This window comes from Dendronephthya gigantea, unplaced genomic scaffold, assembly GCF_004324835.1.
Source record: "Dendronephthya gigantea isolate DGI-Jeju-01 unplaced genomic scaffold, DenGig_1.0 000068F, whole genome shotgun sequence".
Lineage (NCBI taxonomy): Eukaryota > Metazoa > Cnidaria > Anthozoa > Malacalcyonacea > Nephtheidae > Dendronephthya > Dendronephthya gigantea.
Window position 1 is genome coordinate 1,047,241 of NW_021163078.1, and position 24,424 is coordinate 1,071,664.

Sequence of the window (24,424 nt, forward strand, 5' to 3'; positions counted from 1 at the left end):
ACTCTGAAATGGTAACAGTTTCATATTTAATAATTCCTTCTAAAAATTTCCTCTTGTGAATAAATAGTTCGAGTTATTACTATTGACTATCTTTGTGTATTCCCTATATTTAACTAAATAACTAAATCAGCACAACAAAATGTACCAAGTACAGCGCTAAGGATCTGTTGACTTTTCTAAAAACATAAGAGTAACGTACGGCATCTCAAGAGTAACGGCTGCGATCAGTGCACTGACTACTTTTCTATAGCATGGAATGGAATGAGAACTTTCATCTGTTTCTGTGTCGTTTGAAGTTTGGACAGCTCAACAACAAGGTATAGGCACATCTATAGAAATGTGCCCGCACATGCGTGATATAGCAATTGGAATAATCTCATAAAATACTGAAATCCAGAAACCGCCTCAAACGTACAAAAATTCACTTTTAATGGGAACATTGATATTTCGCTTTACTATGGTATTACATGGGGACTGTCACTGTATTACAAATATCCTAGAACAATGATCCTCGTTTTATTTTGAGAACCTTCTCCTTAGGAAGATTTTCCCGGGGTGCACTTCCGTGACTAGTTGAAAGATATACTGACAATTGTTTTCTTTGTTTTGCAAAAGACCTGCTGTCTCCAAAAAATATTTTTGAATTATCTTACAAAGATAGTCAAAATATCAGAGCCGATGTATCTAAACTACTCAAGAACATGTTAAATTTACACGACCGATTTTAACATGAATCGAGATACCCTTGACGTGCCTGAGTCTAGAATACAGTGCGAAAACAATGAATAACTATAGTTGACATTAGTGAAGCGTTGATAAACATTGGACAAGCGTTGAGAAACCGCATCATGAGCCGTGAAAGGGAAGAGTTAACGGAGGCACATTGTGAAGAAGTCAAGAAAATACAAAACGAAGTCAAAGAAGTGAAAGAAAATCTGTCCAGAATGAACAACATGGTTACCCAAATATTTGAGATGTTAATGCCAAACAGGGATATCTTAGTCGCAGGTGGTAATGGAGACAATTTAGATCAAACTCCAAAAAGTACCGAGATGTTTTCCTGGAAGAAAAATTGTTGGGTGAATGTGGTGTCTACGATGACTGCAGATCATTGTGGGGCTGCATCATTCATCTATAATAATCAGTTATTCGTTCTTGGCGGAGACCGGTGTAAGAAAATAGAGATAATGAATCTCTATGACGTTCCTTTGAAGTGGATAAGAGACGGTGCAAAACTTCGTTATTCGTGCGGCGACCTTGAAATGGTCGTTTACAATCAGCGTGTTTTTTACATCGGAGGATATTTCCACAACACTAGAAAACGGCCTGATCTCTCAAACAAACAGTCCGATCTGATATGGGAGTTTCAGCCTCGCTCACCCTTTCCGATGATAGATTTATGTCACATGCCTGAACAACGAGAATGCCATCGCGCTGAGATTTTTGAAGATAAAGTTTTTATAATAGGAGGACAGAAATCCATCAATTATATTGATGCTCTTGATAGTGTTTTGGAATTTGATCCTAACAAGCTAATAATTAAAGTGATGCCACGCTTGCCGTATCCGTTAACTCAAATGGCCACAGTGCGCTGGAGAGATCAAGCGATTGTGCTCGGAGGTCGTGATAAAGAAGGACTTGTACGTAACGACGTTTTCATGTATGACTTTAATACGGGAAATATCACAAATTTACCATCCATGAAAGAGAAAAGATACAGATGTTGCGCAGTGATCACTGGAAATACTATTGTAGTCATGGGTGGTCAGAACGAGTGTGACGAATTTCTCAGTTCGGTGGAGTGCTTAACGATGGGGTGTCACCCAATATGGAGAAATCTTCCACACATGAATGAATCAAGAGCGAAAGCAATTACTGAGGTTTTACCTTTTGTAAGTGAATCAAATTAAACTGGGGATAGCAGTTGATCCAATACTAGTTCTGTTACTAAAACCACCTATCAAGACCCAGGTTTGAGCACAGAGAATATTTTGTTACGACAACAATTTCAATTTTCATTGAAGTTGGCATTTACCAGGATAATTGTAAATAGCAATTTATGGCATTGAGAAAACTTTGTAACTATTTAATCACAACGTTTTTAACTGAATGGGAGGCGTGTTGCTTTGTTGGACTTTCGTCTCAGCCAGTAGCGTAGCCAGCCTGTCGATTTGTCCCGCTATGCTAATATTTTGGTGTTCACTGACTGTGAAAACAATAGATTTCTAAAGACGTGAATAATTCTAATAACTCGAAATTTACATAGCGGGACAAAAACGTCAGGCAGGCAACGCCACAGAGACTTATAAAGCGGAGCACGAGCTCTTATATTTTAAATTATTAGTCTTGCAGAGTCTTAGTCTTTTCTGATTACACTAAGAGTTTTTTTGGCTTTTACCAAAAAATTCTTTAATACTGTAATATAAGGGAAATTGTTGTATATGCACCCAAGGGTTTCGCACGTGATGGACACATGGAAATGACAACACTTTGCACTTTGCACTATGCACAATGAACAATGAACAATGCACAATAACGCACTATAGTTTAGAGTATAAAATATCACGGGTTGCACTGGTTAAGAGAGAAGGTTAAGAGAGAAGGTTGATGACTTGGTCTGGGGCACGACAACAAAATAAATATATAAGAAAAGAGAAGGAAGTTGTATTAATATTATCTGAGCTGTCCCTCATACGGCCCCGACGATCCCGCGGATAGAATCATACAAAAAAGGGGTTGTTTTAACATTGGTGGAGGATGCGGGCGCCGCTGATGATGATATAGCCAGAACATAAAAGACAAGCAGAATATAAAAGACAACAGCTATAAAGACAACAGCTATAAAGACAACAGCTATAAAGACAACAGCTATAAGAGAAAAAAAAACAGGTGCGACTTTGTTATACTCAAATTACAATAGCACGGAAAAGACAAAGAACCACATGTCGTGTCAATTTTCCTTTACTATATTATACATCAATTTTATTTGCGTATAAATGTCCGTTAATTGTTTATAGTGTGTTTTATGTTTACTACCTGTTGTGCTCGTCGTAATAAGTAGTATAATTTGCACTTTCGGCCACAATCACAAAAAATTTCATTGTGTCTTTTACCGGTCCTGTTACACGTAGTCGCGGTCGCGCTACAGACAACATACAGTCTGATTGTCCATCAAAAGCATTTGCACGCGGTCTGAATATGAGTTTGACGGAACATCCTGAGATTGCGAATAGTTTGTCTGAACTGTTAAAAGTGATTGAAAAGTCGGTACGGACAACTGAACAAAACAACGCTATCCTAGATGAAACACATCGTCTAGGCAAACAAAATCATGACGACTTGCTTCAGTTACATGAAAAACAACAGGCTCAACTAGCCACACTAAGTGCACAGAATACATTACACGTTGGCACTGCACTACAGCCAACACCTTTTCAGGGCAAATCCACTGATGACTTTGTAGCGTTTTTAAATCACTTTGAAAGATATGCAAATTTTTGTGGGTGGGATGACAATCACCGTCTACGCGCTCTACCCCTTTATTTTCAGGGTAATGCTAGTTCTTGGTATTCTAGTATTGATAAAAATGAAATTAGATCGTATAAAAACTTAACTGATGCTCTTAAGACGCAGTTCAACAATCCAGCTGCGATCTGGCTTTTGCGTCAGCAATTGTCATCAAGAAAGCAGGGATCAACAGAGCCGCTAACGAGCTATGCCGCGGATATCCGGCGATTGTATAAGCGCTTGGGTTTAAATGATAGCGATGGCATGCATTATTTTATCCAAGGTCTTCGCGACGAATTAAAAGCTCATGTTATACTTGGGCAACCCAAATCTCTAGCTGAGGCGGAAAATTTAGCAACCTTGAAGGAAGCTGTCTCAATTAGCACACCTAACACAGGGCAGCAAAAGCTCGAAAACCAACTGCAATCAATGGTAAAAAGTTTAGAGACGCTTGCAAATGCGCAGCAGGAGCAAGCACAACAGGTAGCCGCTTATAGTGTGCCTACTGGCCCAAAATTTTCTGGTTACCCACGGAACAGCAGTTATCAAAACGAATGGCGCAAACAAGCACCTGGCTCAAGGCACGACCCAGACCATATTGCTCAATTAGTTCGGGACGAAGTACGGCGCCAAACACGTTTTATGACACACATGCATAGACAAGCAAATTCGGGTGTACCTTCAACACGTAATCGTCGTACAACAGATGGTTTACCCATATGCAACAAATGCGATAAAATTGGCCACATAGCTCGCAACTGCATCACCTCGCAACATCCAACGCCTCCTAGTCATCCGCATCAAAACTCAAGTCTCAGTAGAAATGCGCGCCCATTTTTTCCGCAACAGGCCCCTAGAGGTAACAATCCATTTCAACAGAACTCGGGAAACTAATTAACGCTTCCTTATTACGGGACGATAAGGAGCATATTTGAAATAAACTTAGTGAATCAAAATGTTCCAAAATCCAAACTGTTAATAAAGATAATGTTAATATTAAGAATACGCATGTTGTTCCAGTTGATACCTTAATTGAAATAGATAGTGATGAAGAGATTTTGGAGGAACCTGTTCGTGAAGAAAGCTCAGAATTTGTTAAAATACATCCTGATTTATCAGATATTGATTTTAGTTTTAGCGCAGACAAAAGTAGCGATGTATTGTACCAAGATATTGTTTCCGTAAACCGCATGAATGAACATTGTGAAACGCATAAAACAAATGAACAATTAATCGACGAAGAAAGCGCGAATAGTTGTGAGGTGACCGCGTCACCAGATGTTTATGTTCCAGTTCCACAAAACCTTGATATTGGTTTTCAGAAATGTAATAAATTGCACGATGTAGCAAAAGTACCAGTCTGTGATAATCTTGTTGACTTATCTGATAATAGCGATGCGAAACTTGATACCTGTAATTACGAAACTGTCTTAAACACTGATTTAGAAGGACTTGTATATCCAGTTCCTGACTCCAGCACTAGTGATAACCCCAAACCGTCTAAAACGTTATCTAATATTAAGGTTAAATTTCAGACTTATAACAACTGTCCTTTTATCCCAGGTAAGGTAAACAATGTTCCTGTGTCATTTCCTGTGACACTGGCGCAGCAATAACTACCATAAGTTCGGCATTATTTAAACGTGTGCCTGATCTCACTAAGCACCCTCCAAAGGCAACCAGGGTGAGTTCTATTAGAACAGTAAGCGGAGAAAGCATTTCAGTGGACGGTCTTACACTTATACAAGTTCAGTTTGAGGGAAATGTGTACCCTTTCTACGCTCACATCATTGAACGTCTAAATTATGATGCGATCCTTGGGGCAGACTTTTTGTCCCACTACCAATCTGTGATAGACCTTGACACATGCATTTTGCGAATGCCACCTCCAACGGACACTCCGCCGCCTTTTCAAGAGTCTTCATTTTCAAGTTCGGTTCATGCTTACATGACCTGTATTCTGCCGCCATTTTCGGAATCAGTAATCCCAGCAAAGCTAGACATGCAGCCAAATTCGTTTTTTAACTGTAATTTAATGGGTCTCGTAGAATCTAATCCTATGTTAGCAGATCGATATAGCCTTTGCGGTGCAGCAGCAATAGTGGAAATATCTGAAAACACAACAATCCCATTTCGAGTCATTAATCCAACCTCACAACCGGTCACCATTTACCGCCGCACTAATTTAGGACAATTTACCATGTGCGACGAGCCTCCGGTCGTAGCTACTGTCGACCAATCAACTCAAAGTAAAGCAAGCGTCTCAACTTCGGAGCAAGCTGATCTTCCAATTGATCTTAACCATACTGACCTCACTGACGCACAGAAAAGCCAACTGTTCAAACTACTGCAAGCAAATCGTGACGTATTTGCAGTCACAGATGACGAACTAGGACAAACTTCACTCGTGCAACATCACATTGACACAGGTAATGCCTCTCCAGTTCGTCAACAACCCTACCGCGTTTCGCCGGCTGTACGCGATCGGATCGATGCACATGTTGAAAAAATGCTAAACCAAGGAACGATTCAACCATCCGTTAGCCCATGGGCAGCCCCAGTAGTGCTGGTTAAGAAGAAAGACGGTAGCGAACGTTTTTGTGTTGATTACCGCAAGTTGAACAGTGTCACTCGGCGTGACTCTCATCCAATTCCAAATGTACAGGATACTTTGGACTGCTTACATGGCACCGCCTACTTTTCGTGCATGGACCTCCGGTCAGGGTATTGGCAGGTTGAGATGGACGAGGAATCCAAACCTAAAACAGCTTTTGCTACCCATGCTGGACTGTTCGAGTTTAGGAAAATGCCATTTGGCCTCGCCAACGCCCCTTCTACATTTCAGCGTCTGATGCACGCAGTTCTGCGCGGCCTCCAATATATGATTTGTCTTGTCTACCTGGATGATATTATCATCTTTTCCAGAACATTCGAAGACCACTTATTGCATCTCAATGATGTCTTTTCCAGGCTCCGCGCTGCTAATGTTAAGCTCAAACCTAGCAAATGCTTGTTTGCGCGCCCAAGCGTCGAATATCTTGGACATTTAGTTTCTCGCGATGGCATTAGCCCTGATCCTGCTAAAATTGCCGCAGTTAAAGAATTCCCTATTCCACGCTGTACTCGCGAAGTTCGTAGTTTTTTGGGTCTGGCTAATTATTACAGACGCTTCATAAAAATTTTGCTGCAATAGCCTCGCCGTTAAACCAGTTAACACACAAGCATGTTCGCTTTTCTTGGAATGACGCATGCCAAACAGCATTTACCAACCTGAAATCAGCTCTTACTAGCGCGCCTATTCTAGCTTATCCAAGTTTTTCGCTCCCCTTTGAGCTCCACACCGACGCCTCTTCAACCGGTATTGGCTATGCGCTGTGTCAAGTGCAAGAAGGGTTAAACCGCGCAATAGCATATGGCGGGCGTGATCTAAACCCTGCCGAACGTAATTACACTACCACCGAGCGTGAAGCTCTAGCGATTATAGAAGGCATAAAAAAATTCAGGAACTATCTTGACGACCGCAAATTCACAATCTACACAGATCATCATTCGCTGCGCTGGTTAATGTCCTTAAAGAATCCAAATGGTCGACTTGCGCGTTGGGCTCTTCTTATCCAACAATATAATTTTACTATCGTGCACAAACCAGGTAAGATGAACTCGGATGCTGATGCTCTTTCTCGTCGTCCTTATAAAATACCGCCGACCATTAGTGCATATGATCTACCGGGCGTACCAATCGCACGAATTCGTCGTCTCCAACGCAGTGATGTAGAGCTTGCTGATCTCATTGCCTACTTAGAAAATGATCACCTCCCAGCGAACCAAAACCGCGCTCGTTCCCTTGTGTTGCACCGTGACACATTTTACCTGGACGAACATGACCTGCTCTTTTCGTTGTGGACTCCCAATAAACGTAGACGTCAAGACGTATGTTCTCGCTTAGTTATCCCTGATGCTCTGAAATCCGAGATTTTAATCTGGGCACATGATGATGTTACTGCAGGCCATCTGGGTACTCAAAAGACCTACGCCAAACTCCGCACTCGATACTACTGGCGCAACATGTACAGTGATATTGATCGGTGGTGTAAGACTTGTGTGGATTGCGCCATGAAAAAATCTCCTAGAAACCGCCACAAGGCCCCTCTCTTACCAATTCCGGTAGAAAACGCCTTTGACCGGTTGGCTGTCGACTGCTTAGGACCATTCCCTGTTTCGAATACTGGTAACCGATACGTTGTTGTATTCACAGAATACTTGACACGCTGGCCTGAAGCATTTGCGGTCCCAAAAATCGATGCTCCGACTATCGCCAACCTTCTTGTGGACGAGATCTTGGCTAGGCATGGTGCACCGCGCACCCTTCTGTCCGATCGCGGTACAAACTTCCTATCATCACTGGTTCGCTCCGTTTGCGACCTACTTAATACGAAAAAAGTCAACACAACAGCATATCATCCTCAAACGGACGGCATGGTTGAGCGCTTTAATCACACCTTGTGCCAGTCAATATCCATGTACGTCAGCCGCAACCAGAAAGACTGGGACTTACATATCCCTGCTATCCTTTTCGGATATCGTGTTAGCCCTCACGACACAACTGGAGAAAGTCCCTTTTACCTCCTCTACGGTCGAGAAGCTAGGCTACCTATGGACGTCACTCTCCTCCCTTCGCGTAACGAGACGAGATCCATACACGAGCATCGCGCGCGTATCGTCGAAGCAATCGAAGAAGCGCAGGAAATAGCTCGTACGAATATTCAACGCGCTCAGCAAGCCATGAAAACTGTATATGATCAGTCCGCTCGCGAACCGACCTTTGCAATCGGTGATAGAGTATGGGTGTACACGCCCAAAACCAAGAAAGGCTTGTCGCGAAAACTTATGCACCATTGGCACGGGCCATTCCGCATTGTCGCAAAATGCTCTCCAGTACACTTCAAACTAAGAACCTGTGATAACCGCCTCGTGTCCGTTACAGTACATGCCAACAGAATGAAACCGTACTATGACCCAGATTCACGTCCTCAAAACCCTCCCAATCCGGATGTGCCAACCGACCCACCAATTCCCGAGAACGAACTACCCCATCACAACCAGCAAAACGAAAACAATACCCCGCCACAGCAGTCTACGGACAATACAGCAGCTAAGGTGCATGAACCTGTTTACAATATAGAGCGAATTCTTAAAACACGCACTCGAAAAGGTAAGAAACAATTTTCGTCAAATGGGAAGGTTACAGCCCTACACACAATTCATGGATTGATGAGACAGACATGGTCATGACAAACACTGAAAACACAGACTGTACCTCTAACTGACCGATAATTCATAGTTTTATGGTTTAGACTTTCGATTTCGTAGTCCCTGCGTTGTTTCTAATTACCATTTCGGCCGAAGCAGATGAAACAATGGACAATTTGACTACTGTTGTTCCCAACCCTCCTGCACACATTGTGCCTGTGGCTGAAGTCAAATTGCGTTTTATTTCGTACTTGCATGGAACAGTGCTTTGTTAACGTCGATGTTGAGCTAGGATCTAGGCATTGTATTGTATGTTATTTTGTCACAAATTGCACTCTTTATGTTATGTTATGTTTTGTTACGATACGTTGTGTCTTTGTAAATTCCTTGGCACGACATTCTTCCTTCCTATTCTTGGTTCATGTCAAATTTCCAACGCTAGTAAAAGTGAGTACAGCTAGTGATAGTCGCTAATTGCATAAACTTGACAACACAAAATTATCATCGCGTGGCAACGTCCAACAGAGAAGCTTACTGCCGTCAATAAAAAGAAAAACGCAATTACAAGAGAAGAAAAGATGGACAAGAGAAAGAACAATATGATGATGATAAACGAACCGTCAACGAGGAGCTAACTATAATTGTTTTAACCTTGTATTGCAATGAATACAAGAAAAATGCTTACGTTTTGGCCTAACCGAAAACCAGGAGGTTTTCATCTAAAGGGGAGAGATATGTAATATAAGGGAAATTGTTGTATATGCACCCAAGGGTTTCGCACGTGATGGACACATGGAAATGACAACACTTTGCACTTTGCACTATGCACAATGAACAATGAACAATGCACAATAACGCACTATAGTTTAGAGTATAAAATATCACGGGTTGCACTGGTTAAGAGAGAAGGTTAAGAGAGAAGGTTGATGACTTGGTCTGGGGCACGACAACAAAATAAATATATAAGAAAAGAGAAGGAAGTTGTATTAATATTATCTGAGCTGTCCCTCATACGGCCCCGACGATCCCGCGGATAGAATCATACAAAAAAGGGGTTGTTTTAACAATACCCAGGGGCCGGTTGTATCAAGCCCGTTTAGCTTAAACAGTGGATAAGTCAAAATTAAATAACACTCTTAAATCTCTCTTAAATGAGTCAACTTGAATATTATGCACTGAATATGTAGTTGTAAACAGTATATTTGTATTCAGGTTAAAAACATTTAGTTTGCTTGTTGAATAAAACGATAGACTTGCTTTCTATTTTGAACTTAACCACCGTTTAAGCTAAACGGGCTTGATACAACCGGCCCCAAACCATGAAAGATCATTTGAAACTAGGTCAAACTGATGTGGCTAACTGAATTAAGTGGTTGACCGTCATGGCGTTTTCTTTCTTAAAGTATGCAGTGCCATGCGTGCAACTGTTTGTTTTGGTTTAATATCTGAACCACTTTCATGTCAGTGCTACACGCCGACCTGAAATAAAGTGTTTGCCGTTAAGATGGTCAAATGATCTGAACAGTTTTAAATTGTATGCGTAGCGCGCGAGTGTTGAATTAGCTTTACTCTAATTCTGGATGCCGTGGCAGTACACTAGTAATATAATAGTGGACCCAAATATATAGCCTTGAGGAACACCAGAAGAAACAGAAGGGGAAATGAAGTCTGCAGTTTGGACAAAGTAAAATATCCTCCTTTTTTAAGACAGGGGTGATAAATTAAATTAAATAATTCCAGTTTCTTTGTACAACGTCAAGCGAGAGAGACAAGTTAAACAGCTTGGACGAAATTAAGGATCAATCACATCAGCAAGTTAACAACAGTCTGTACCGTCTGATCCATATGCCATTTTAGTATCTAACTCACGGAGAACGGCACAGACGTCTAGGTCTGTCAATTTGATTTCAGAGAGTTCAGTAATCAAAGGCCTATAGATATCGCTTTGAGGCGTGGTTAGTGGGGTTTTAATGAAAGAATTTATTCAGGATTATCCATAAAAACGTCGAAAAAGATGTCGATGTTCTCGTAACAGTGAAATATTTTATGTATTAAAAAATTAATCAGACAGTGATCGTTTATCTTGTTCAACAGAATGCAAGTGGAACCTTCAGCCAGACTGGGCTGTTTCAAGCAGGAACTACATTTGCATTGTTTTGCAAACAACATGAAAGTACCTGCTGTTTACTCAAAATATTTTATATTATCTCATAAAATCAGATTCTTTCATAGCATTATATCATTCAAAATCATATCAAAATACCCAGGAAAATAGCAAAATGCGCCAGTCTTGAATTTTAACACGAATCCAGGCATTAATCAAACGGATCCGACAGATCTAAAACTGGCTTTGCGGTTTTGGAAAAGAAACAGGTAAAATAGGGATTGTAAACGTATCGTGGTTGTGGCCATAAGTGATGCCCACATTGACATAAACCGCAACATGAGCTCTAAGAGAAAGGAAGAAAATGAAAGTCAATATGAAGAAGTGAAGAAAATTAAAAAGGAAGTAGAAGGAATGAAAGAAGATTTGTCAAAAATGAACAACATGGTGACTGAAATATTTGAGAAATTAATATTGCCTAACAAGGGCATTCTAGTTGCAGGAGGCGTTGGAGATTTGATTGAAACTCCTAAAAGTGCCGAGATATTTTCCTGGAGGGAAAATGGTTGGGTATGTTTGGAGTCTACAATGACAGCAGATCATTGGGGAGCTGCATCGTTTGTTTGTCATAATCAGTTATTCGTCGTTGGCGGAGACCATTGTAGGAAAATGGAGATCATGAATCTCTATGAAACACCTTTGAAATGGGTAGAAAACGGTGCAGAAATTCGTGATGAATGTGCCTATCATCAAATGGTTGTGTGCGAACAGCGTGTTTTTAGCATTGGTGGATATTTCTACAGCTCAAAACGCCGGTCTGATCTGGTATGCGAATTTCATCCCCGCCAATCATTACCGATGACAGAATTATGTCGTATGCCTAGAGCGGCACGAGATTGCCATCGCGCTGAGATTTTTGAAGATAAAGTTCTCATACTAGGGGGACAGAAATCTATCGATTATGACGATGCTCTTGATAGTGTGTTAGAGTTTGATCCTAATAAGCTGGTGATTAAAGTGATGCCACCATTACCATATCCCTTGACGCAAATGGCCACAGTGCGCTGGAGAGATCAGGTGGTTGTGCTCGGAGGTCGTGATAAGGATGGACTTGTGCGTAATGATGTTTTCATGTATGATTGCAATACGGGAAATATCACAAATTTACCACCCATGTTGGAGAAACGATATGAATTTTGCGCGGTAATCACTGGAAGTACAATTGTCGTCATGGGTGGTCGAAACGAGAATGAATATCTCAAATCAGTCGAGTGTTTGACAATGGGATGCTACCCAATATGGAGAAACCTTCCTGATATGAGTAAATCAAGATCGAAAGCAATTGCTGAGGTTTTACCCTTTACAAGTGAAACAAATGTATAAGATAATCGATTGCATATACCGCACACAATGAGTTCAATCAAGACCCCAGTTATAATCATAAAAATGTTCAACTCTTATGTATGTATGTATGCATGCATGAAAATGTCAAAATCGAGTAATGATATTTGGACAACAATTTCAATGACAACGTTTTCAACTTGACGGTGACGGCGTTGCTTTGTGTCCTTAATAAAATTGCTTGTGACTACGAACAATCTCGCAAGTCCTATATTCTTGACGTGCATCTCTATTTCAGCGATTTTAGTTTGTCAGGATGATTTTTTGAGTACACCTACCGTGGAGCAGCGGTTTCATCTTATGCGAATGCGTGATACTTCATATTCGCACTTACGTAACTTATATGCGATCTCAACTCGGGAGAGAATTCTCATCACTGCAAAACCGCGATAAAATATTGTTTATCATAATATAAAAAAGTTTAAGTTTTTTGACACGCAATATTGTCATTACTATCCCGAAGACTACCCAAGAAATGACTGGGGGAAAATAAAGACCTTACGTGTATTCACTCGCAACATTTCACCTACAATATGTAATTCTAGTTTATATTTCATATATCAATATAACCGAATGTTCAGGAACTTGGTTTTAAAGAATTTTTTAAAAGGTTTTGTAGAAATTTTTTATAATATTAAAGAGATACGGCAATAAAAATTATCTTTGTCAATTTTAAAAGAACGTCATGATTATTGACAAAATTCGTTTACGGATTTTTGTTAACGTTTTTACTTCTCAAGATATTTTCGAATGAAAATGTTCTTGGTCGGATATGTATCACGTCATAAGTTGGATGAAAATTCGTTAAGTGATAGTTTCATGGCATTACAATCCCATGTATCTCAAAATAATTATAACGTTTCGGTTGTTAGAGTTCTAAGTTGTTAGAGTTCTATGCATATGAAGATTAAACAAATTATGAAATATGTAATGGTAAAAAATGATTTATATAAAATTAAGTCTGAAATGGTCGGAAACCAGATTTTGTCTCGCTTGTCGCCAAGTCTGTAGCGCAGCCGCCTAAATGGGGAGCCTTGTCATGTGATTGCATGGCCAGACCGGGATTGGATAATAATGCGCATGGCTCGCTTCTGTTCTTTTTCCACCTCGTCATACAGATACCAAGGTATGGCATAATTCCAAACCTCGCAACACTATTCTAGACTAGAGCGAATAAGCACGAGGTGGACGATGATATATGAATAATTTGACTCACTCTCATGCACAAAGCCGAAATGCAAAATTACCTTGAAAGCAGGCGACATAACTTAGTCGATTCAATCGCGCCCCTTAATAATTGTTCAAATTTCCAATGTTTCGAGAATTTTTCTAAATTCTATCTCGTAATCATCTAGAAGTAAGTAACGAACCAAAACTGTTACGTAAATATATAGTTTGACCGTGATATATTTCAAGAAACTGAAAAGTTTAAAATTATTACAAAGCGCTTGCTTACACTAAGAACTGCATGCAACTAGAGTTTCTTTCGAATAAATCCTATATTGTTTTTTTTGCCTGTGTTTAAAGATGAAGGGCATGCATTTTCACTGCAAGGGAGAAAGTAATTAGCGCCGTACGAATTCTTAGGGGACATTTAGTGGCCCGTATAATATTATATGTCCTTGAGATATTCCCACCTTAAATCCGAGGGCAGAAAGGTTTCTCAAACAAAATAAACCATCTTAACTCACAGAATTTTACTTGGGAAATGTCCATCAGTATAAGGCGTATACATGCATCGGATATTCTCCAGTTGAAATACTTTGAATGACTGCATGCTTTACTACACTGTGCAGACTATACCTACCATTGTAGTGAGAGTTTTAAATACCTATACTGTTGAAATCAGGGGCGTCGGAAGCGGGGGGGCCGTGGGGGCTCAGGCCCCCTCACTTTTTTATTTGGGGGGGCCTAAGTATCATTGGGCCCCCCCACTTTTTGACAAAGGTAAGTTGTTAATTGGTAAATTGTTAGAATTCTGGTAAATCTTCTCCCAAAGTACAGGATATGGCGTTTCAGTGTTCAGACTCTGGTTTTAAAAATTTCCCAGAGGGAAGGCATGCCCCTGTAACAGTGTAACCTCTTAGAAAGTTGCCCACATTTGGCACTCGGCAGGCACTTTGTGGGCCCCCTCACTTCTGGCGGCGTTCCGACGCCCCTGGTTGAAATGAGTCCTTTTCTTTACTTTTGCTTTCGTTTTGGAAGAAAGGGCTGATTTTCTCTGCATGGAAGAAAATAATTAATGAAATATTCCGCATGAGGCACAACGATACAATTATAGTGGGAAAAAGTTGGGGGTAGAAAGAGGAAATATCACGGAACTATACATGCATGCGTCTTTAATTCCAACTATATATTTACCCACGCACAATATATTGATTTGATTTTCATTCCGCTAATATCACGGTAGTACCTTCGAATCTCAGAGCGTGAATAAGATGCTTTCCAATCCAAATACATATCATATACGTGCATCATTGTTTAAATCTCAGAATATTACTCCGAGAATATCGCCAGTGTCGTACATACGCAAGGTATTTTTAAAATCAAAATAACATTGCTTGAATGCTGCACCTGCTGCTCTTGTGCTTTCAATCGGGTAGGTGCATGATGATGGTTTATTGAACACATTACAATATAGCTATATATACAGCTAAATTATTAATTTTAGATACATATAATATAGTATTGTAAAATTGTAGATATACATATGTATACAGGATTGTAATTAATATATCACAAATGTAACACGCTAAAATTATTAAGAAGTATTCAGTATAATAAAATATATGTGTGTATATATATAAGTATAGTAAAATCTAAAACTTTAATTATATACACTTGCTATACCCTATAGGTCAAGTTCTTGAAGCAAAATTTTCATTAATATTATACTTATCAATCGCATATAGTAAAAGCTAGCACACTAGAAGTATTAAAACTGTTATGAAATTTGTGCTACATAAATTATATGTATATGAATGTATGTAAATGAACTACCTGCTGTCTTATGAAATGAAAATACCTGCATGCTGTCTACTCAAAATATTCTGTGTAATTTATATTCTCTCATAAGTATAGTGTACAAAATCAGATTCTATATCATCTCAAGATACTTAAGAAAATAGTAAAATGCACAAGAGTCTAAAATTTTAACACGAATCCAGGATGGCCGAAAGATCCGACGGATCTAAAACTGGAGTTGCGGTTTTGAAAATATAATTGAAACTGGTACAATAGCGACTGTAAACATCCTAGTTGTGGGCATATTAAGTGAAGCGCTCTTTGGCATAAACCGTAATATGAGCTCTAAGAGAAAGGAGGTAAATCAAAGTCAATATGAAGAAGTGAAGAAAATTAAAAAGGAAGTAAAAGGAATGAAAGAAAATTTGTCAAAAATAAACAACATGGTGACTGAAATATTTGAGAAATTAATATTGCCTAACAGGGACATACTGGTTGCAGGAGGCGTTGGAGATTTGATTGAAACTCCTAAAAGTGCCGAGATATTTTCCTGGAGGGAAAATCGTTGGGTATGTTTGGAGTCTACAATGACTGCAGATCATTGGGGAGCTGCATCGTTTGTTTGTCATAATCAGTTATTCGTCGTTGGCGGAGACCATTGTAGGAAAATGGAGATCATGCATTTCTATGAAACACCTTTAAAATGGGTGGAAAACGGCGCAGAAATTCGTGATAAATGTGCCGATCATCAAATGGTTGTTTGCGAACAGCGTGTTTTTAACATAGGTGGATATTTCTACAGCACACAACGACGGTCTGATCTGATATGCGAGTTTCATCCCCGCCAATCTATACCGATGATAGAATTATGTCGTATGCCTGGAGCGGCACGAGATTGCCATCGGGCTGAGATTTTTGAAGATAAAGTTCTCATTCTAGGGGGACAGAAATCCATCAATTATATCGATGCTCTTGATAGTGTGTTAGAGTTTGATCCTAATAAGCTGGTAATTAAAGTGATGCCACCATTACCATATCCCTTGACGCAAATGGCCACAGTGCGCTGGAGAGATCAAGTGGTTGTGCTCGGAGGTCGTGATAAGGATGGACTTGTGCCTAGTGATGTTTTCATGTATGACTGCAATACGGGAAATATCACAAATTTACCATCCATGCTAGAGAAACGATGCAGGTCTTGTGCAGTGATCACTGGAAATAATATTGTGGTCATGGGAGGCTATGGTCAGAGCGAGGGTGAATATCTCAGATCAGTCGAGTGTCTGACAATGGGAAATAACTCAAGATGGAAGAATCTTGTTGCTGAGGTTTTACCTTTTCTAGTTTAGTAAAACGAATAATCGAATGCAAATTCCACCCGAAATTCATTGAGAATAGCTGAAAAGAATTTGAACAATTGCAATTTTTTTTAAATTTCCAAGTGTACAGTTATAGAAGAATATTTTGTAAACATGAGTTATAGCAGTTATGTTATCCGTAAAACGAAAGTTACTTATATAACTATATTGACTATATATTTCTCCAACAGCGTGTTCCAGTGAATGAAGACTGTTGCTTTGTATACCTATAAAAATGCTTGCGTCTAAAAAACTTGTTTGAATTCATATACCAACATAGCTGGATGTTTTGCAATTTAATTGAATACATGAAAGAAAAAATAAAAGAATTTTAGAAGATATAGATCATCATGATCGATGATATTTAAACATAAAAGATGTGTCGCACATCCATGCCTAATTCGTCATGGTTTTATGAAACGGTCAAAACAAATCGAAATGAAAGATCGGAACAAATATTAACTCGTTAGGGGACCTTTAAATGCCAGGTTACTTTTTAGATATAATTGGTGGAACAGTCACTTTCTTTAATTTGCCCTTAGAGTGCGTTTGTAATTTATCTTCCTCGTCGCTTCCATAGCTGCAATACAAATGTATCTTTTAATAAGAAACTTAAAAAGCATGTAATATAGCTTGGTCCATGCAATCAGCGCTAGATAAAAAGTTTTAGAGATCGCCCTTGGACGCATTTACATGCATGCAGTTTGATAAATCAACATTTGACACACGTTGCGTATGCAATTTTGTTTGTTGAAAATTAAAAGTAATATTCGTTCTATAATTTCGTTTTAGCGAAATCAAAGATACTTTGGAGAATGATATTATATTTATATTACAGTATACCTTGAAATCTAGGACTCTGCATGAGTGAGAGGTTTCCCGATCAGGTACTATATAACCCAGAGATTATCAGTACCGTTCTTAAAGAGAATTTTTTCCAAAATTCATTGCATGACTGCTCCACTGCACGTGTGCAGTATTTTGAAACACATACTGTGAATCGCTACTCACAAGTCACGCATAATGAACTCATGTTATTTAACAAATAAAGAAGACCGTGGGAAGTTAAGAGTGCGAGTCTATCCGCAGACATGCAGCAGTAACAACCAGTATCCTCAAATCGTCTCAGTTTCACCTGTCGGCATAAAGAGTTGAGTATACTTTTCTATACAATTATTTGAACAGATTGTCATAAATATAAAATGCCATGCCCACATTAATTATCAATTATACCATTGTTGGTAGTCGTTCTTCCCTATATATAATCCCAATTGATTTACTTAACCAGTTCTTAGATTGATGAAAAATGAAGTTTGCATAAAATTTCTTTTTCAGTGAAGAAGGTTATAGAAGTAAATACGACACCAGATATTTCAGGAGTCATTTTCTTCACTTCGATATAACCAGATATAAAATGAGTCCTTTTCTTTACTTTTGCTTTCGTTTTAGAAGAAAGGGCTAATTTTCTCTGCATGGAAGAGAATAATTAATGAAATATTCCGCATGGGGCACAACGATGCAATTAGTGGGAAAAAGTTGGAGGACATATCACGGAACTATATATGCATGCGTTCCTCCAACTATCTACGCACAATAAAATTATGCTGATTTTATTCCGTTTATATTACAGTACATTTGAATCTCAGAGCGTGAATAAGATGTTTTTCAATCAAATTACATAACCATGCATGCGTGCATCATGGTTGAATCTCGGAATATTACTCTAAGAGTATCGCCAGTGTCGTATATCCAGGGGATATTTTTTAATCAAAATACATTGTTTGGATGCTTCAGTGCATTGTATGCAGTATTTTGAAATAAATACTGTGGATCACTATAGTCACGCGTCTCAAACTTATGTTAATTATATATAGGCGTTTAAAAAGAGACCGTGAGAAGTTGTGAGTGTGAGACCATCCTCAGACAGCAGTATAACAAACAGTATTCCCATATCGTATCAGTTAGACAACGAAGCTTTGTTGGCCTTTTAAACATTCATAAAGAGTTGAGTATCTACATGCATTTATTGCCTATCATATTTATACTAAAATTTAGTCGTTCATGGACGTATATATATACTTATATCAATAGCAGTATAGTATCCTATCAGTATACTCGTACAATACAGTGTTAGAAAAAAATTGGTAAGGATAATGAAATTATATATTTTCCTTTTCTATAGTAAAGCAAATGGCAGAAAATCCCGGAATAGGTAACGTTGCCTTGACTCCACTATATATAGCTAGTTTTTGATTGTCACTTAATAATAACAGGGCATTATTAATATATGATTTTTCAAAACAGATACATATAGATAGATAAACCTACTATATATATATATATATATATATATATATATATATATATATATATATATATATATATATATATATATATATATATATTTTGGTGGAGATAGCTATAAGAAAATTGAAAAACATATATCCTATTAAAAAGGAATTCACCCCGGCTTTCCTCTCTTTTTTCCACTTTGAAATGCTAATATAGTTGATACATTTCAGACGGTTCGTATCTCAAAAAAGGTAACTGATACAGCTACAGAACGTATTGTGCGTAAATTCCTCCGTCAACTAGCCAGCACCATTTTTATGAGTTACATATATACTGCTCTACCCCTTCTTCAAGCTCTGGAATGGCTGTGCCCTTATTAATATTACCACGCAAAACAGACTCTACTTGTTAGGTCCTTCAGTTCTGATCATGCAAACGAAGGAGGCATGAACAGAGCGCTGTGGAATGTGATAGAATTCTACGCAAGCACCTGGAAAAGTGAACCAAGAATTATTCCTTTTAACTCACGGATACTCCGTAAGAGTATCAGGGAGTCATTGCTAACGGTCCATCAACTCGACCAACTGCTTTGCGCGCTTAGTATTAAAAACTTGTTTGTCTGGTTAGTCTACTAGCCAACAATTAAACGGCTATTCCCGTGCATCCGTGAGTCGTCTCATTGAGACCTTTGATATGTCAGTTTGCGAGCCCGCTGTTCTTAACAAACATGAATACTTCATTATTATTGATTTGGGTCCTACAGTGGATATTTTGTTGTTGTGGCCAAAGCTCAGTCCTCAACTCACGCTAGAAGTATTTTTTACTATGGTTTTTCAGTATTATGTGGGCTAATAAGCAAAAAAGTTGGTGGCCTCTAACATATCGAAAATAGCTAGTACACGTGCATCCGTGAGTCGTCTCATTGAGACCTTTGATTAAACAGGGCAAGGAGGACCTAGAATTATTGTTCAGGGTGGTGCGTTTAACCCGTATCAGGACCGACCGGGACGAAAAGAAGATTTTATGACAGGAGTAAAAGAATCTGCCAAGGCGGGAAACGCTATTTTGACCGTACGTTTTCATATTAAAGAATGTTTTTATTCCATACGGTTTCTGTTCAAACCCTTCCCACACTTTATTTGTTTGATATATGGAAAAAAGCCTGATCTGCACGCAGAAACGCAGACATTCTTCCATCATTAATATTTTTCACAGGACGGTGGCACGGCGGTCAATGCTGTAGAAGCAGCAGTTCGTGAACTGGAGAACAATGGGAATTTTAATGCTGGCTATGGATCGTATTTGAACAACAATGGTGAAGTGGAATGCGATGCATTGATTATGGATGGCAACACATTAAATACTGGTACGGTATGTCGAGTGACAAAGCGCACAGATAACGTCAATTTATTACATTTGTTGGTGTTTATAACTAATTGAAGAAAAAGTTTCATCCAGTTGACTGGGCAATGCAACAGACCTAAATAGCAGGCGAACTCTCGAATTTATATGCCATAATGCCTTTTCAGGTCGCTTCTGAAGCTTCGTCCTCAATACAAATTTGCCTAATAGGCTTGCCACTCCATTTTTTTGTTTTCTACATACATGCCTAGTAATTATTTATAATACACATGCATACAAGATGTTTGCGAGACTGTCGTGCTCCGTTGTCGAAGCCTATATATATATATATAGTTTCTATTTCACGCGCACGACAAATGTGACAAATGGGCGCTTGACAAATTATGATTATTTCTCTAGCAAATGCGTTATTGATATCTCTAATCAAAAAATCTTATTAAGTATGGACAAAATCGTAGTAAACTGATTACAGAAGTAAATATCTTAATTCGACCAAATATATCATGCACATTGGGCCTGCGGATCGAGTGCAAACTAGGAATGGGAGTAGGTCAAATTGTGACGACTCCAATGACATAATTATATGCATGCTAAGTTTAACAACTAACAATACAAAGCCACTTCAAGCAAAAGACGCGCCGCGAGTTTTTCAACATTACCATTTGCTGATTTCACACTTTTTTGGGTCCAAATAAGTATATTCACGAAACATATCGTTTTTCACATTTAACCTTCACACTTTCTATATCCATTATTTGCTATCCAAACCAGGGTGCGGTTGTTCGATTAAACGGTATACATAAGGCAAAGTTAAAAAAACACTCTATTACATCTTGCGAGTGACTGAATCTACGTCTTATGAATTGAATATGTATAATTTCATTGAAAATCAAAATATGTACCTCAAAATATTTCAGCTCACGCAGTTGCTCAATAAATATATCATTTTTGTTTTCCATTTTAAACTTATTTGCTGTTTATGCTAAACGCATTTAGAACGCAACCCGGCCCAGACCCTTAAAAACCCTTACGTATTTAACGAAATATCTAGGTGCAGTGATGAATGGACGTTATTTTCGTAATCCTGTTTCTCTTGCCAAAAAGATCATGGAGGATTCGCATCATTGTGCGTTGTCTGGTGATGGAGCGCTGGAATTTGCTTTGCGCCATGTGGTAACACTCTATGATCCGCCGAAATTGATCAGCGAGCGTGCCCGTGAGAAAATTTGTAAATACGAAGACTTTCCAAATACTGTTCGCACTATCTATCCGGGAGGCCCCTTCGAAGAAGAGGGCGGCGAATATGGCGGTGAATATGATACTGTTTCAGCTGTTGCTATGGATGCCGAGGGCCATCTGGCGTGTGCGACGTCATCAGGTACACATCTCCGGCAGGACGTGCACCAGTGGTGCACGTTAGATTATATAAAGCGTTAATTTACGTACATTGTGGGCAGCTACAGGCATTTTCCTGATGGATCCCAAGGGAAAGCCACCCATAACTTCACACCTAACGAAATTGCATTGTTTACATTGAATTTAAAGCGTATAACCGCAAAGTTTGTCCAGCACACTATTGACTGTTAAAACCATATGGTAGTATAACACTAACAAACTATAAGGTGATTATTGTAAAATGGTCTGACTAGCCAGTTGCAAACGACTAAGATTATTAAGCGATCAGTTTTGGTCACCCTATGCGGCCACTAAATGGCCATCTTATATCATTACTTAGCGTTTACAATCACAATATAAGAGCTAATTTGTGCTGAAAATGTTTATAGTAACACATATAATACAATACATTTAAAGCGTATAACCGCAAAGTTTGTCCAGCACTGTGATGAATATGTTAAAACCATATGGTAGTATAACACTAACAAACTATAAGGTGATTATTGTAAATGGTCTTGTCTCATTTGACTGGACAATTGCAAACGACTAAGATTATTAGGCGATCGGGTCATCCTATAAGCCTCCTTTTGTGCATGTGGAAAATTTTTGCTCAATTTTCCAAAGCGGCCAATAAATCTTATATTATTACTTAACGTTTACAATCACAAGATAAAAGCTGATTTGTGCTGAAAGATTTATAGTAATATATAACACAAATAAAAATCTTCCAATTATTATATATAGGTGGTATACCTGGCAAGTTGAAAGGTCGGGTTGGCGATGCAGCGCTGGTTGGTTGTGGGGGTTACGCAAATAAACACGGAGCAGCCACTGTTAGTGGACATGGAGAGTCGATAATGAAAATGACTCTGGCAAGAGAAGTTGTTTCCATGATGGAAGAAAATGAGGAAAAAGAACCAAAAGATGCTCAGGTTAGAATCCTAAACTTTTAAATCAGGTAAAATTTTTGTAAACGAACCAACAAAAAGGTAAATTCTCATGGAATATATTGATTGTTTAAACATAGTCCTATTAACTTATTACTCTCCCCTACCGTATAGTCGTTTATATTAACTATGGTTGTATATACTACTTTGGTTATATACTACCATGGTTATATACTACTATGGTTGTATACTATTTTTGAAGGTTTCATCTTTTCTATACCTTATAAATGAAAGACCTTTATAGTTTCACGTGCGGATATTTAATATCCGCGCTGATATTACATACCATCTGTTTCTTAGGAATCTGCAGAAATTGCTTCAAAGAATTTGCTTGACTACAATAAATATTGCGGTGCTTGTGGTGTAATTGCTATAGATAAAAATGGAAAATTTGGGAGAAAATTCACAACCAAAGCTATGCCATGGGCGAGCATCGTGGGAAAGCAAATGGAATATGGTATGGATCCAAATGAAAGAAAAACTGAGTTCCTTTGAAACAATTTACATGAACAATTTTATATTTTATTTTTATATACTAAGTTTATTTTCTTTCAAAATAATATGTTTCATCGTATACTTACCTAGCTATTAAATTCAATGAGGAATTTGTTCACGCCAATTTCAAATTCAGTGAAATAATTTATATATTATATTGTTAAGCCCTGTTTGCAGTTTATACTGACAAAAATAACTTTCAAATAAAAAAATAAGAGAACAAATGCCTTTTGTATAATCAAATTTGTGCATGTGAGTTTGAGGGAGAGGCTATAACTATACAATAATACAACACATACAACACTAGAAGTAATCAAAGATAAGTAAGTGCGTTGACCCGTTCGAGAGACTTATAGTCGGTATAAATGCTAGACATACACTGAACATTTATTGTGCACAGAGAATAGCCTAGTCTGATGTGTACCCAAATCGTCCCAGATCGAGGAACGAAGTTAAAGCCGCTGTGAACTCCAGGGGCCGGTTGTTCAAAGCTAGGTTAGCGCTAACCCTGGGTTAAATTTTACTCCGCTGTTTTGGTTTATATGCTTCTGCACCGCTGTTCGAACAACCGGCCCTAGCTGAAAAAAGGCATGCGGTTTGACTTTGTAAGCGATTTGAAATTCCGGATTTCTCATCAGGAGATGTTCCATAGTTAAACAAAAATATGAACAAGGAAACACTGCAAGATATACATCACCTGATGCTTTGATAAGTATCCTCTTTCATATGTTAAACTGACTTCAGGATCAAAATAATCAAAATTGAAAACCCCTAAATGCTTCCCAAACAACAGCTGTTCACCGCAAGATGTGGGGAAGAACATAAAATTAGGAGTGACGCGGTACGAAACCCGAAATCAGAGCAAATCCGAACACATGAAAGCGAGGCAAATATCTCGGTGAATCTAAAAACGATATAGCATCCAGCGTGACGTCACGATTAGGATTTAGCAAGCGTTTTCCTGTGTCGGAATACAATAAGCGAGGGAAAAAAAGTCTGATGCGTTTAGCCATGTACTATGAAATGATCGAGAAGAGTTCGAGAGAATACCAAAAATATCAGCCAAAGAAGGATACTACATATTGATGGTATACACATGCATGTCTTCATGATACAGTCGAACCTCTATTTAGCAGCCCTCCATTAAGCAGCCACCCTCTATTAAACGGCCACATATCGAAGTCCCGAAATTTTTGTACTACAAATACTACTAATTAATTAACTATCCCTCTATTAAACGGCAACCTCTATTAATCGGCCGCGGCTACCCAAAGAACCGTCCCAAATGATGTTTTCTATCAATAAAAACCTCTATTAAGCGGCCATCTAATTTCTGTTACTTCGCTTTAGCT

The 24,424-nt window shown here is 38.7% G+C and overlaps 1 protein-coding gene across 1 annotated transcript; it reads left to right on the forward strand.

The window, feature by feature from the left end:
* The first annotated feature begins 17,652 nt into the window (after positions 1-17,652).
* On the forward strand, positions 17,653-23,246 carry LOC114531132 (isoaspartyl peptidase/L-asparaginase-like). The gene is made up of 8 exons (XM_028552781.1): positions 17,653-17,731; positions 18,456-18,585; positions 18,764-18,793; positions 19,817-19,944; positions 20,089-20,239; positions 21,287-21,613; positions 22,375-22,562; positions 22,878-23,246. The coding sequence occupies exons 3-8, from the start codon at positions 18,772-18,774 to the stop codon at positions 23,070-23,072; spliced, it is 1,011 nt and encodes a 336-aa protein (XP_028408582.1). The 5' UTR covers positions 17,653-17,731; positions 18,456-18,585; positions 18,764-18,771; the 3' UTR covers positions 23,073-23,246.
* The last annotated feature ends 1,178 nt before the right edge of the window (positions 23,247-24,424 follow it).

Excerpts from the sequence above, each read along its gene's own strand:
- LOC114531132 (XM_028552781.1), top strand. The coding sequence starts at position 18,772 with ATGGCAGAAAATCCCGGAATAG. Across the intron at positions 20,240-21,286 it reads TGGCAACACATTAAATACTG|GTGCAGTGATGAATGGACGT; the intron begins GTACGGTATGTC and ends CGAAATATCTAG. Across the intron at positions 21,614-22,374 it reads GGCGTGTGCGACGTCATCAG|GTGGTATACCTGGCAAGTTG; the intron begins GTACACATCTCC and ends TATTATATATAG.